The following is a 16,194-nucleotide window of genomic DNA, read 5'->3' on the forward strand; positions in this document are numbered from 1 at the left end:
CCAGCGGTACGCGCAGAGCCGGAGCCGGGGCAGCCACCGTCTCCCGCGCTGCCCCCCTGCCTCGCCGCCCTGCCCTGCCCTGCCCTGCCCGCGCTTCCCCTCCTCCGTCCCGCCCAAGCCATGAACTTTGGCCGTGGCCCCCCGGTGGTGTTGAACGTCGGGGGCACCCGGTACTCCTTCTCCCGGGAGGTGTTAAAGGATTTTCCGCTCCGCCGAGTGAGCCGCCTGCACGGCTGCCTCTCGGAGAAGGACGTGCTGGAGGTGTGCGACGACTACGACCGGGAGCGGAACGAGTACTTCTTCGACCGGCACTCGGAGGCTTTCGGCTTCATCATGCTGTACGTGCGGCACGGCCACCTGCGCTTCGTGCCGCACATGTGCGAGCTCTCCTTCTACAACGAGATGATCTACTGGGGGCTGGAAGGCTCCCACCTCGACTACTGCTGCCAGCGCCGCCTCGACGACCGCATGTCCGAGACGTACACCTACTACGCGGCGGAGGAGCCGCCAGGGGAGCCGGGTGGCGGCCCCGAGGGCAAGGGGAGGCGGCCGCCGGGAACCGAGGGCGGGAAGTGGCTGGAGAGGATGAGGAGGACTTTCGAGGAGCCCACATCCTCCGTGGCCGCCCAGGTCCTGGCCACCGTCTCCATCCTCTTCGTAATCGTGTCCATGGTGGTGCTGTGCGCCAGCACCCTGCCCGAGTGGCGGGCGCCAGGGAACCGCAGCATGGAGGAGCAGAGCAGGTACACAGCAGAGTCAGTGAGGGAGCCCTCAGGGTAGGAGGATCCTTTATTTTCCCGCTGTCCGGTCCCCGTGTGTCCCGTCCGGTGTGTTCTGCCCCTCGTCTTGACCGTCTGTGGCTGTAGTTGCCGCCGGCGCAGATCGTCTGCGCGCCTAAAAACCCCGACCCTGAGCTCGGAAGCTGCTGGGGGGATGTGGGGGTGTCGGCGGAGAGGTGCTGGCTCCGCAGCTCCGGCTCCCGCCGGGCTCCGCCGGGCTCCGGTGGCCCCGAGCGCAGGGCACAGCCAGGGGGAAGCCCGGAGCGGCCACACTACAGGCGGGCCGGGGCCGGCGGCACGCTCGGGTCTGAGTGGGCTGGCAGCGGAGCGGGGCCATCGGGATACGGCTCCTATTCTCAGTAAGGGTGCCTCCCTCCGTGCAGGATCTTCGGGTTTTAAGAGGCCACGGGACTCTTTACCCACACAGAGAACTTCAGGCACTCGGAAAATCATTTTAGGCCTTACGATTGGGAGGGGGAGAAAAAAAAAGGGGAGGACTAAAACTCGAAAAGAATGCAATTCCCTTGTCTTTTCCTCTGGGAAAAGCACAATCCTGTAAGTACTCTGGATGTATTCGTACAGGTCCTTCTGATGGAGCAGATCTGGTGCTTGTTACGATTCTGCTCTGGTAAAATCATATGTGGGGGAATAGCCTTACCCCCCCGCCTTTCCATCTCAGATTCTATATGTGGGGAACACAAGAGATGATCAAACTACACACTGAGCTCTTGCAAATGCATCATATAAGCACCCCAGTGTATGAATGTAACAGTGTTTTTACATTTCTTTTAGATAAGACATATGTAAGCACACTAAACATTGCAAAACAGATGCAAAAACCAGGGCATGGGGTATAAGGCTCTATCCGGAGCCTTACTAGTAATAACAAACCTTTTTCATCTTCTTGTGACCTCAGATTAGGGTTACATTGATGCAACTCTGCTGACTTAAGTATTGTTGCACTCGCCCTCCCTCTCCTGCTCCCTCTCTTTCCCTCTCTCCTGTTCCCTAGAGAGCAAAATTGAGACCATTTCTGGTAGAATTTCTCTCATAAATAAGAGTGACATATAAAGAAAAAAGTAAACATTTCTGGTATTTCCTAGCTTCTCCCTTTTAAAACAGACAGGATACTCAACAAAAAGTTTTCAGCTTCTGGTCTGCTAAAAGGGCGCTACAGTGAAATTGCAGCCTTGTCATTATGAAATCATCATCTTTTACCATAGAGTTAATTGGAATGTGATATATTATATCTTAGTAGCCAGATTAATTCCTTGGAAAGTATTTTCATAGTTTCCATTAGCTTAATGGAAAATTGCACCTGTATTTCTTATTGTAGTTGAGCCAAAGAATTAATTGTATGAACAAAAAGCAAGCAGATGCAGACTGAGAAGCCGTTGATGCCTGCTTAGATTCAGATACGTCAAAAGTTGCTCTTATAGTTTCTTCCAGTCAAAAAACATTACTTAAGCTTTGCAAGGTTATTTCAAAGAGTGGATGCTCCTGGTGATCTTTTTGTACAGCAGCAAATTGCCAAGATGCTCCCAACAGACATGTGAAAATAGATGCAGCATTAGCATAGCATTAACCACATCTGTCATGTCTTTGTTCACATCTTCATAGTGTGGGAATTGACAAGAAGTTTTCTTTTACTGAAAGAGTTCAGCTTGCAGAAGAACATGGCATAGGATGTGTAATTTTTCTTTCATGGTGCCTTTCAAGAACATGTGTATTACTCTTCTGAAAAATTGCATATTGTATACTAAGTGTTAGAAGGATAAAGTCCTAAGTACTTGAAAGGTTCAGTATAGCTAAGCACTTCCCAGGGCAGTGAAGTTTGCTATTAAAACCAGAAGGACCACTATCAATGGTGGGGTGAGTTTCTTCGGTACCAACTGTAAAATTCCATGATTTGCAAGAAAAAAAATAGAGATAACTGTAAAAGTTGTAGCTGAAGAGTTTCTAACCATCCTCTTGCAAAAGTCTGTCATGTATAAACACTGATACAAAGTGTTTCATTTCACAAGTGGCTTAACCCATGTGCGCTCACTGCACAGGAACTGATCGCATGGGGAACATATGGAAAACAGACACAAATGTGTGCCTCTCTGTCCACAGCTGGCTACCAAGGTGGAACCACTCCTCTCTTTATTACATATGCTGCATCATGACTAAAAAGCCTGTTATAGCTGGACAAAGAGGTGTGTTAGCTATAGTTGCCTTTAAGTGAGTAATCTGGTTTAGTTACAACTAATTACACGTGCCATAGGATTGGACCTAGCATGCCCAGTTGTCATCTTTATTTCCCTTTTTTATATATTTTCTTTTGTTTGTAGTTATTTCATTTAAAATTAGTTAAGTTTCCTAAGTAAGTGGCTAAGTGGCTTATTTGAAAGCCTGACCACAGAAATCACGTAGGAGTGTCTGTGATCACATACACTGGCAATGTTGACCATCTTAGGTGAGAAGGCTTTTAAAAAACTGTCCACTAGTTTCTGCTACATTTAAAAGTTTGACACCAAATTCTGTCCTTTGTTTATTAACCAATGTTCCTCATCAAAATAACATAGTAATACAATAACTTACATTTTTTTCTCAAGAGAAATTGTAACATTAGTGCTGTACTCAAGTGAGCTTTGACTTGCATGGCACTGTAATTACTAGTATGAAGACGCTACATTATTCAAAAAACATATTTTGAAAAGCTTTAGGAGTGAAAATTGAGCGGGCTAATCTAGAAATCCTTAGGCTGTAGATTTGGATGTAATCAATTATTCAACTCAGCATAAGCTGGTGAGGTGAGAACCACCTCACGAAATTCAGTAACTCTGATAGTTTTAGTCTCTCACATTCTTGTTAATAAACCTCCTGTTCTTTCCTCAATGTGTTACAGTTCAGAAAGGTGCCACGTGGATAATTTCTGTGGCTGATTCCTGTGGTAACCAATCCCAGAACCACTTTGGGCAGCTGTAGTGAAAGCACCTGACTAGCGATGTGTCTCCAACTTACCTGGACATCATCTCCACAAATGAGAGGGTCACTAACTCTGTCATTTACAAAATCAGCCTCTTTAATGAGGTTTGCAGCAAGGGCTACTGTGGCTGCCAGCTGATACCAGCTGTGTTTGGTTTTCTCGTATGAACACCTCTCCAGCAGAAGAGGAATCGAGTCCACCAAACTCTTCTCAGAAACCATTATGTTATTATGCCTTTTCATGGTGACCATGCTCTCAAAGGGTAAACTATGGCTATTTCTCTTCCTTCAGAGTAACACCCTTTAGAGGGCAACAGAGAACTCCAGGAGTAAGCTTTAAGGAGAGAGGAATGGGGAATCTGACCTTGGAATTTCACAGATATTACAGACAGTGACAATATAATTCCCTGATTGCAGAGGGATTGCCTTCCCCAGGCCTGTTCTCAGGATGCAATCTGAGTTATTAAATTTACTTCATTTTAAGATTTTTGCTCCCTTCCCTGCCATAGCAAGTTTCACTTGTCAAAGCTAAAGATTTGCATAAGATTTGTAGAGTTTAGGAGCAGACAGCAGGAATGCCTGTCTCCCCTTCTGTTGCTTCTGGCAATTTCAAGTCATCTTTGCTCTCCTCTGAACTGTGCCAACAGATGCATACTGTAAGTCTCTGCTCAGGGACCCGTCCACACACTGATTGTGAGCGTAATCTTTTAGGAAGAGCTTCTCAAGCCTGTAATAGGAAATCATTTGAAGCTGCTTGACTTACTGCCAGCACAGTTCTATCTACTTGCCTTAAAACTATTTTTTCTAACTACGAGTAGCTTGTTAGCCCCCTTTCCACTTAATAATCATGATTAAGTTTGTACTGAAATAATCAGTGAGCCACCAAGCCTATATGATTGCTGTGTTGTTAAGCAAAAGCAGATAAACACAGTAACTTTCCCGAACAGTGTCTCCCATCAGGTGCCAGTGGACTTTTTTTCATCTCTGCAAAATATCCACCTAAAGAGTCACATTTGAATACACAAAAATCATTATTCCTTTATGGTGGTGGAATTTCAGAACACTGAAATGTTCATGTTCAACATCTGTTCAAAAAAACAGTAAGATCTCCTTTCCTGCGTAAGATCTAACCCAAACACCACATTTTTGCTAAGTTAAAACAGTAGGCTGAAAGTAAAGAATGGAACTACAAACCTAAGTTAAAAACACAGACATGGATTCTTCTATTGAATTTACAAGCTTTTTTTAAAAGAGGTAACACAATGAACAGATGTATATCACTGTCTGGCAACACGAGAATCTTAAACTCACCAGGTCTAGGTGCCAGTTATGTTCAACATATATGGAAAAGATGCTGAGGATCCCAGGGCTTGAGATCTTTGTATCCCGGTATCCCCTTCAAGCTGTGAAAGGCATTTGCCCCCTCCCTGGGGAGTGCTGGGTCATTACAGCCTCCCACATAAGGCAGCAGAGTTTAATGCATCAAGACATATTATTGCTACCAAAGCAGAGATAGAACGGGAAAAACCCAGCAAGGTTTTTAATGCAGGGAAACTGCTGTTCTGTGGCCTTTACTCCATAGCTTGTAGTGAGAAGGAAACCCTGTTGACTTTAAAAGGATTAAAAAAACCCAAACATTTGCTGAAGTTACCTAGGAGTCTTCCTGAGCAGGAATTTGATCATTCTGGCTACTGCTTGGATGTTTTTCAGGTTTAATGTGCTCTACATGGAAATAGGCTTCAGCAACAATTTAAAAAATCAGTGCTGACAGACTTTAATCTTTAATCCTGTCATATACTGTCTTTAATCGTATCATCTGTTTTCCTCATGTGTCCTGTTGGTGTGTATGTTTTATTTACAAGCTTAATAGATAATAGAGCCACTAAGGAATATTTTGGCTCTATTTCATCCAACTCACCAGGGGATATTCAAAGTACACCAATTGGCATGCTTGGGCAAAGAATATTGCTAAGTCAAAACATTCTAAGATAGTCACAATATGATTTTATTTTTTTAGTACTAGCAAACTAGTCTTGTTAGTGATTGAAAAAATTATTTCTGAAGTGGCTAAACTCTCTGTACATAAAATAGCTTATTCTGAGAGAAAGTTATCATATGCAACAGAGTAATCTTGAAAGACTATTAGGTACCAAGTGGCTTAAAATTTCAGGAGAAATACCTTCTTTGATGTGCTTAGGTCTTGGACAATGAACAGTAAGTTTGAGCAGAAATAGCCTGTAACTGAATAAAAAATATGTCTTAGTATTTTCTCTGATTATTTATAAATTTTTGGGGGGGAATCTTCAAGGAAACACTTAATGAGTTTGTTTTTAATTCCCCCTCTCCATTTTGAATGCCAGCTATATTAAAACTGAACTGATGGGGAAAAAACCAAAACTGTGATGGAAGTTTATAGGTACTACATTTTACAAAATAAAGCCACTATTTAATTAAATAGTTATAGATTTTAATACAGCATTATTCTAAGCATAGGCAATAAAAGCAGTCTGCCCTGTGAATATGCAGAAAATATTTTAAAATTGATTACAAAGAATACAGGTGCTTTAGTCTTCTGAGTACATGCCTTTTTTTTGGCTTTAACTTTACACTCAGTTAAGTTCTCTTGAGGGGTAACTGTTAAATTTGCTTTCCTTATTAGATGTTATTTACCCACTAATAAGGTTAGCTATAAAAATCACTGCAAGGAGAGGGGGACTTGATCTGAAAGTGGAAACATAGTATGTAGCATCCAGATTTCCCAACATGCTAGATGTTTCTAGTTTTTCTCACCAAAGCACGCACTTTTATGTGATTCACCAGTACTACCAAAATCCATCTACACAGGCAAAAAGGAGTGACAAGGGAGGAAAATTGAAAACTGTTTCACTGATGGCTAAAAAGTAACTAGACGAAAGAAAAAAAAAAAGGGACACCCTTCTTCATTATCTTCTTCCTAGCCTGGAGAAGGAGGGATGGATGCAAAATGCAGAAATGGTAGTGCAAGCTGTAACAGTGGCATTAACGTATCTCCCACTGTCTTGATCTTGCTTTGTCATTTTTGCATCAATGGCATTCCTTACTTTTCTTCAAATCTGTTCTACAATAAATCCTTCTTCAGTCCTTCCTATGGAATATTACTGATTTACAGTATTTCTTGTGCTAGAAACTGCCAGAGTAAAATAGTGGATTGATAATATTGAATGGATTTTTACTTGTACAACTATTCCCCAAAGTTACACTGAACCACTGAATCACGGCCGATTTATAAAGAAAACTATTATATCACAACAATCAGAACCTAAGTTCCTTAAAGCTCAACCCAGAGATGTGTCTAACATGTGACAAAAATGGAGGAGTCACACTTCCAACATTATCAGGGCATCAGGAGGAAATACCAAGTGAAAAAGCTTTAAATTGTGTAATTACAAATTTCTTTTTCATTTAAATGCTTCATGTCATAGGATACAGGCAGCACTACCAGAGAAATCTCATAAAATGTAATGAAATAGTCTGTTGGAATTGTTGAATATTCCTGGCTGCAATTTTCTATCCAAGATACAATTTTTCTTATAATCGTTACACGAGATCTCAACCAGCCAACATATAAGTACATTCAGACTTCATCACTGTGTCCATTACCATGATCTTGCTGTTTGATTTTACTGGGGAAAGTCTTACATATTTCCTTATCATATGTAAAAAAGATTTAAGTGAACTTATCCATTAACCTTTTTTCCTTTATTTGTTTTCAACATAAAGGAAGCTTTCAAAAGCTTAATTTTTAAGAGAACACCTAATTCTTGAGAGTAAACTGGTTTTGAAATTCAGAGATCTTTCCAGCAAAAGGTGCTAACATGAACTAATGTTTTATAAGCCCTTTATGAAGAATGACCACTTGCTTACAGAACTTTGTTATTCATGAAAAAATAAAAACAAGGTCTGAATTTATGTGAATAAATATTTCTATAAGTAATTAATTTATATTAATTTAAATTTGTTGCGGCTAGAATTACAGTTTACCTTATGATTTTGCATCAACTGACTGCTACTGTTTCTTCCAATTTTAGCTTAAAACTAAGGAGAATGAATGAACAAAATTAAATTAATAAAAATTTACTGTATGAAACTTAGGAAAAAGCTTATAGAGTCTGTAATTACATCAGTTAGGGGTGAATATTGCCTTTCTAACAGGCCATTCTCTTAATAATAACAATAGATTTCAGAACTGGTAAAAAATATGCAGATGTATTAGGAAAGCAAAAGTTTAGCTTTGAAATGACAGCATCACTTGCAAATCATTATATTTCAACAGACACTACCTTGTTAGGGTCCTTGCAGTAGCAAAAAACTCCGACTGTATTTTCTAGTAGTATTTTCAAATCTCCAGTCTCATACCAGTTTAGTTTCAGACCTGTTGGTATGAGAAGACATCAGTGATGGGCTTTTTCTTTGCTTAAAGTGTTGAGGAAAAAGATTAACAGAGGAATTAGGGAAATATTAGCTCCCATTCCCTCAAGTAGTAAAAAAGTGAACACAGCCTGAAATCTTAAGATCTGCAACTACATGCACAACAGTTACTAAATAATCTTTGAGCAACATTTTTATCTTCTGTTTCTACCTTACACTGGTTTCAAGTTGAGATATTCTCAAGTCACATTCAATGCACTGGGACTTGAAAATATTTAAGAACATACTGAAATCCCCTTCCAGGGTTTCTTCTGTATTTGGCAAGAAGATGATCTTGCCTATTACCTTAACATCTGGTTACTTTGGTTTTTTTTTGCAATGTAGTTTAGGTGGAATTACATTTAAAGCAAAAGAAAAAATCAATAATGCAGAGCATTGTGGTAAATGGGAGGACACAAGCTTAGTACTTTGGGTACCCAATGATGAAAAATGAAATACCATCTGTATTTAGTGGCAATACCTATAAAGTTCTGAATATAATTCTATAAGCCCCATTTCGGATGCAGATCAGATAGACTGGTTTAGGTTGATTCCTGAAGAACTAATTTGCATGAATTATCCAACGCAAAAACTGATTTCTGCCTACTCCAGTTGCACTTCCATTTTAGTTTAGCAGACTGGTTCTATAACCTGTTCATAACCTCTCAGTTCACTGACCTACAGCCCTTGGCATTCCCACATGGATCAGACCTCACAGATTTAAACAAACAAACAAAACTGAGCAAAATCCCCCAAAACTCAATGAACAAAAGAAACCCAAACCCCAGGTGTTTTAGATAATGTTACACATTGGCACTGGTGGCCTACCATTTTTTGTAGAGTTCTAGTTTCTGGCATGTTTGCCCCGTACTGTGACTAGTAGAAGTCTGTAATTCAAAGAAAACAATCAGTGAGTGAGTTCTCAGCAATTATCAGTTTAAACTCTCACTAGATCCTCAGGTTAATTGTGGAAATCCAGTGCCACATGCACAGGATGAGAATAGTGTGGCTTTCTGTTTGTTGTCTGTGAAAGTCTAAGTGTCAATTTGGTAATATCCGTGAACAAACCAAACATCCACTGAAGCTTTTGCACAGAGCATAAATACTGTACTTTGTTTCTTTTGACAGGATAATTGAAGCTATCTGCATAGGCTGGTTCACTGCAGAATGCATTGTGAGGTTCATCGTCTCCAAAAACAAGTGTGAGTTTGTCAGAAGACCTCTCAACATCATTGATTTGCTGGCAATTACTCCTTACTACATCTCTGTTCTAATGACAGTTTTCACAGGGGAAAATTCACAGCTTCAGAGGGCTGGAGTCACTCTGAGGGTCTTAAGAATGATGAGGATTTTTTGGGTGATTAAACTGGCCCGTCATTTCATTGGCCTTCAAACACTTGGTCTGACTCTGAAGCGTTGTTACAGAGAGATGGTGATGCTACTTGTCTTTATCTGTGTTGCTATGGCAATTTTCAGTGCACTTTCCCAGCTTCTTGAAAATGGGCTGGACTTGGGAACAAAGAATAAGGATTATGCCAGCATTCCTGCTGCTTGTTGGTGGGTGATCATCTCAATGACCACAGTTGGTTATGGTGACATGTGTCCCATCACTGTACCAGGAAGAATACTTGGAGGGATTTGTGTGGTTAGTGGCATCGTTTTATTAGCCTTGCCGATCACTTTCATTTATCACAGCTTTGTGCAGTGTTACCATGAGCTCAAGTTCCGATCTGCTAGGTACAGTAGAAGCCTCTCTGCTGAATTCTTAAATTGACCAAACTTGCATTCTGTTGTAGTTACTTGCTAAGCTTTGTCTTAGAAGAGAATGGTGGAAAGTCCCTTCGCGTGTCCTCCTTGACTGGATGGTCCTGTGGAACAACATTCTCGCCAGCCTGGAGAAAGCCCGTCACCATTCAGACAGGAAGGATGGCCATTTGCCTTGGGCACCTTGCAAGGAGAGGGAGTGATGTTTCAAATTTGAGAGAACAAAATTAACAAAGAGGATTCAGAAGTCCTCAACCAGACCAGTTTGCCTTCCCACACAAAAGCAGAACAAAAAATGGGCTTAACGCTGAGATCTGTCATTCCTGTAATTATATCCTAAACAATTCTAAGTGATGCGTAGCAGAAGTTGTTCAAGGATTTCAATATTTAAATGCTCCATAGATGCATTGATAACTTCTTGCCTGAAGCATCTCCACTTTTACTCAGATAACCAAGCTACATATTGGAGAATCACTGCTACTTTTGAGCTTTGCAACAAAGTACAGCTGGTTCTGTAACTCAGGAAAGATGAAGAATCTGTAGGTCTGTAGGACAAAAAACCTTGAGGCCTGATTCTGATCTTTGATGGAGCACACAAATCTTCTGTAAACCCATTGCTCTGAATTTGATAATTCACAAAGAAATGCAAGAAATGCACCTCCAAATGTTGTAGTAGGGACTTCCTTAGTCACAATTAATTTCTTTTCTGGAACCAAATTGTAAGTAGAAGCAAGTGCTGTACTTTACAAAGATCAGCATAAGAAATCAGGGATTGATACATATATTTGCTGGTAGCTTAGTGGGGGAGCTCTCCAAATTTTACATGCATTGAGTTCAACTCCATCCACATGAAATTACATACTCATAAGCATAGATTTTCCTCCTCTTTCCCCTCACCCCATTCAATTAAACATAGATATCATAATGAGAGTTCTCCAAGACAAATTATAAGATTCCATCACTTGAGCAAGCACGGGAAAACAAGAGTAGCTGCTCCCTGTCAGATGACGCTCATCATCTTTAAATTCTGTAATCCTTACCAAAGGATACACTTTAATGGAAGTTTTAAAAACAGCTGTAAAAAGCCCAGAGCATACCAAAGAAAGTAAAATACAGACATGTGAGTTGCACTTGGCAAAATGGTGTATTCTCCAGTGTAACTAGAAAATGAAAATGAATCAAGTACGGTTCTAACATATTATTTACTACATTTCTTGTGTAGTATCATAGCATCATTCCGTATAATTCTGAAATGCTACTACGTAGAAATGTGCAGTTAGATACTAACACACATTAAGGTACAGCTTTACAAATTTGGGTACCAATAAACATCAACAGGGAGCTTTCATACTAACATGGAAGTTCAGAGTCATCAGCATAGGTGAATTCGGTGCGCTTGCCTGAAAATACTGCATTTACCATTATGTGCTGTAGAGGCATCTTTTATATACGTAATTGTTAGAAGCTTTAGAAGTAAAATGAGTACCACCTAGAAAACACATCTCTGGAATTGCTCACGCAAACAGACCTGCCACATTGGTCAATAACCAGTACAATGAAGGCTCTACCCTGAGACCTGAAAAATTCATTATCATTTTAAGTGGTCTTAGTCTTAAGTAGTCTTAAAGAATTACATTGCAAACACAATTTTTCTGAAGACCTGAAGAGAACTTCCTACAGAAAAGTTTGACTTTCCCTTCAAGACTGCATTATTAAGAACCATTACAGCCATACTTCTGTTCCTTGACACTCATGTGTTCTGGTGTTCAGAAGATTAGCTCTGTAGTTCCCTATACTACTCAATTTATGCCTTTTATGTCAGAATCATGTTGCTCAGAAAACAGCATTCCACAGAGAGGTGAATATGAGATCAGCAAAAATTTCTTTCTTAGGTGAGATTCACAGCTGATGTTAGTTAGGCAAGTTGTGACTTCAGAGACACTTAGATGTTCTACACCAGCAGAGATGCTGGCTCTGTATTCCTGCATGTGTACCTATATATATCCTGCATATATTATATATTAGAGTCAGTTGAAATTTTTTTTTCTGCTCAAAAAATTTCCTCCTTGACAAAATTGAAATTTCAGACTTTAATCCAAACACAGCTGTTGAAGAAAATGACATTTTCATCTTCTAATGAAAAGTTATTTTGACAGTGTCAAAACCATTTTCAAGGAGAAAATTGCAAATTTTTTTTCTATTCTGCTCCATTTTTTTTCCATTAAAATAGGTTAAAAATCCCATGTAAGAACTTAGCCCTACAGATTTTCATGTGCAGTTTTTAATGCTTGGGAAAAATACTGTTTTTCATAAAACTCCTTAAAACCTGCTTTGTCTTCTGTCTATGTATTGTACTTAGCCAAACCAATACTCTGTCGTGAAATGAGTGTGTTAAGGTCGCCCAAAAAACCCTCCTCCACAAAACGCCCAAACCATCATCATGATGGCAATAGTTTGAAATCCATACAGAATGTGAAATGAAGTATATTGCAATCTTGATTTCAAGCAAAAAAAAATGCATTTCAGCACTACTATAAATCTAATCTTTAGATGCCTGTACAAAGGAAAAAATATAAATTAATGCACATAATAACTTGTGAATACCAATCTACACCATGAATCATTTTGTATAAGCTATTAAGGACAGGAAGTTTTCAATTATCTGGACTATACACGGTATACAAACAAAATGTTCAATCCTTTATAAAGTGCTTTTCAGCTAAAGAATTCTTTCCCAGTGTGAAAAGGTAATCCAATGAAGATAGTCATGTAAAGGAACAGGTCTGTGGAGATTATCTTAAGTTGTACTGTGGTTTTTTAACAGTTTATGTTCAATTTTTATATGGTAAAATGTGAACAGAATGACCTAATGTGTTTTTTAATTTGAGTTATAATAAAATATTTTGAAACTGCTCTATATAAGCCCACTAGGAAGAGATACTGGTGTGGAGCTTTTTGTTGGGTTGGTTTTTTTCCTCTCTGTTTTTATTGTTGTGTGGTTATCAGTGACTTATCAGGTTATCAGATTTTAGTTTCCTTACAAACCAAGTTGAAATAAAGTAATCTCAATGGTAGCCTTAAAACAGAATTGTAGGCTAAATAAAGTTCCTGACCTGTAGTAATATGTCATCTTATTTTCAACGGACCAGGTTTTTTAGTGAAACTTTACAAAAAATTAATTATATGTGTAGTCAAAAATAAGCGTAAACAGCTGAAACTGTTCTACTAAAATTTTACTTGAGACTGTATTTTACATAGATATGGGGTGCAACACTATTTTGAAGTCCGTCATTTCAAACCCAAGAGAAGACAAGCTGGTTCATCTTTAATCATTGCCAGTTTGACCTATACAATAAAAGACTTCATGGGCAGTACCTCTCTCTATCAGAAACATTCCCAGTTGGAACAAATTAGAGGAAATACAAATAGTATAAAACTGGGGATAAACAAGGACAGCTTATACAATTGTGATCTAGCATTTTGGTTCATCTAAAATGAAAAACAATATCAATGAGTTTTGAACTGCCATTGTATGGTTTGATGACAGTAAAGGTTAATCATATGTTATATACTAGGTTCAAACCTTAGGACTGATTTATTTGGAACTATATATTGGCTGTAATCATTCAAGGTACTGCGTGTCCCTTAAAAGCATTTGATCATTAATGAAATCAGTGGAATGGAAAGCTGTCTAGGATATTTTCCTTCTATAGTTCTACATGAAACATCATGCCAGATATCACAAAGAATGGACGATTATAATTTCCCTTGATGTGAGACTTGGAAACTGTATTGTCTTGATGAGTACCACAAAAAAAAATTAGTTTGGTTGACTGATGATTCGAAATAGCCTTATCAACACAAGGATCAGCAATTTAAAAATGTGATATTCATTCTTACTGTACAATGGCTTATATTGCTGTGCATAGCAGAAAGTTTGAGAAAGATAAAAATCCTGTTAATGTAAGATTTGTATCTTGATGCCCATGTATTTAAAGAAAAAGGCATTCAGTTTTCATATCATGTATGTAATTTCTGCCCATGAAGGAATTGTTATTCTGATTCCAAAATAAAACTAAAGTCCTTGTGGGTTTAAAACACTTGTTTATTCCCCTTTGGGTAACAACTACAAAAATTCTACCAGATCTGAATGTATGCCAAGAAGTGGTCATATGCACTCACCAGCCAGCTAAATTCAGCAGTCAAACCAGCCAGTTTCCTGGGAACCAGCATAACGAACAAGGTCTGCTGTGCTCTGAATGTTATCTTACCTAAGAGGTTCAGGATTACATTGATGATTAAAGCCGGATCATTTGAAGTACCTTAAAATTTTTTAAATTATTATTTCAAATGAGCTTCTAAGGAAACATTTGCTGGAAAATTAAATAAGCTGTGCATAGCAAAACAGATATCATTTTATTAAAAATAACGCTATGGTTTTAAAAAGGAAGCTGGCTCTCATTTTCTGTTACTTGTTTGTAAGAGCAAACATGCAGGTCAGGATATGTGATGCTAGTTAAACTTGCTACGTAAAACACATCCCTGTTTAAAATATGGAGACCTAGTAAGAAAGATCTTCCAGCTTTGCTAGAGCTGTAACAGTTTATACTAGCTGAAGAGTTGCCCCAGCACACAGGGAAGAAAAAACAAAACACTGGTTTCATGGTAAAAAACTAATATGATTTATGACCTGTGAAGTTCAACACAAATTAGGGAGTATCTTTTGCAGATGACAGGATAGGTTAAGAATCAAGAAGGCTCCACAGTGAGCAATCAAGACTGACAATCTGATTGACAACAAATTTCAAGAGCCACAGAAGAAGAATAATATAAATCTTTGGTCAAATTAATGAAATACGAATGCTTGCAACTACACATTTTAGAGTCCTTTATTCTTTACAAACGCAAATGTCTATAATTTTGTAGAACATTAATTTTATATATTGTTTGCTTATCTGTAAAGAAAAATGTATGCTGTAATTTTAAGGGGGAATAAATGTGGGGGGTTTTATGTGAATACAGAATTAGATAGATAAAATCACATAATAAAATTTGCTGGCTTTGTTGCTGTACTTCACGGACTTGTGGTCAAAACACAAATGTTTATAAAATATGTTCTTTTTAACAAGTGAATTCTGTGGCTATTTGTATTGGTACTGTATCTCAGAAAGAACTCTTTCCTTTAACAATTTTTGACTACTGAGAAGTCTGCCATTTAGAACCTAGGAGTTATAATCAATATAAAATTTGAATATTTGATTGAGAAATTAGTCTGAAGCAAAAAATAAAGTTAAACCTACACAGGGCTATTCTTCAGCAACTGAATATCTGTCATAATTGTGGACTGCAGAACTGTCAAAACAAAATGAAAAAACAGCCATATAACACATATATTATTCCTGAGGGAATATTTATAAAAACAAGTCTAGAAAAATGGATGGAATTTGTCTTCAAGTTCACTGAAACTTACTTATATTAAAAAACAAAACCAAAACCCAGAACAAAAAAGGAAACAAACAAAAAAACCCACAAATATCAACATAATATTCATTCCAGAATGTCAACACAACTAGAAATTTCACCAATGCAATCCTTACATCATTGTGAATGGATCTGAGACACTGCCTTGATTCTTTAAATGCAGCCATTTCAAAATACTTCCAAAAATAATCACAATTAATGTTCTTGTTAAAAAAGTTTGAATATTTTAAGAGATCACTGAATTATGAACTATACTGGCACTAGCCTGCTGCATTATTATGAAAATGAACAGACTTTTCATTTAGAAATCATGAGCGTTTTTACTTCTCATATGTTATTTATTAGTTTTAGAGGTTTTACATAAAATCAGTCAGAAAAGAAATGAAGCAGATGTCCACATAGTCATAGAAGTATGTTTTAGAAGCATTTTTCCTAAAAGAACTGCTAAAATATTTGGAAGCAGAAGGGTTTTTTTAATGTTTTAACACAGTTACTATTTTTCAAATATGCTCAGCACTTGCACCTCCCATCAATCTGAGATGCAACTGTAAATACATAGAACCCCCAAAAATAAGATTGATTCTTGCTGCCTTGGGGAACATTTTATACATTTGTTTGCCATAAGAATTTAAAACAGAAAACAGTGAAGGGGTTCACTAAAATCTAGGAAATCTAGAAGTTCAATATTGGAATTCTTTCCCACGTACTCCAGAAATCCTTCAAGATCATTTTTATACTTCTTTGCACTGCTCAT

General features: G+C 38.5%; 1 protein-coding gene and 1 long non-coding RNA gene across 3 annotated transcripts in view; one reads left to right on the top strand and one right to left on the bottom strand.

Annotated features, from left to right (window-relative positions):
• Window positions 1–15,101, top strand: KCNG3 (potassium voltage-gated channel modifier subfamily G member 3). Of its 2 annotated transcripts, none has more exons than XM_027681849.1 (2): window positions 1–776; window positions 9,324–15,101. In XM_027681849.1, exons 1-2 carry the CDS (start codon window positions 121–123, stop codon window positions 9,967–9,969), a joined length of 1,302 nt encoding a protein of 433 aa, XP_027537650.1. In that variant the 5' UTR covers window positions 1–120; the 3' UTR covers window positions 9,970–15,101. The 2 variants fall into 2 exon arrangements, with proteins under 2 accessions (XP_027537650.1, XP_027537651.1); XM_027681850.1 differs by having other exon boundaries at window positions 1–743.
• Window positions 5,888–16,194, bottom strand: part of LOC113966803 — a 21,192-nt gene continuing 10,885 nt past the window's right edge. The window contains exons 2-3 of the long non-coding RNA XR_003533963.1: window positions 8,069–8,160; window positions 5,888–5,990 (exon numbers count right to left, since the gene is read on the bottom strand). This is a non-coding gene — a long non-coding RNA (uncharacterized LOC113966803). The remainder of the gene's footprint in view (window positions 5,991–8,068; window positions 8,161–16,194) is intronic.

This window comes from Neopelma chrysocephalum, unplaced genomic scaffold (assembly GCF_003984885.1).
Source record: "Neopelma chrysocephalum unplaced genomic scaffold, ASM398488v2 Primary Assembly neopelma1_61b, whole genome shotgun sequence".
In the NCBI taxonomy this organism is placed as follows: domain Eukaryota; kingdom Metazoa; phylum Chordata; class Aves; order Passeriformes; family Pipridae; genus Neopelma; species Neopelma chrysocephalum.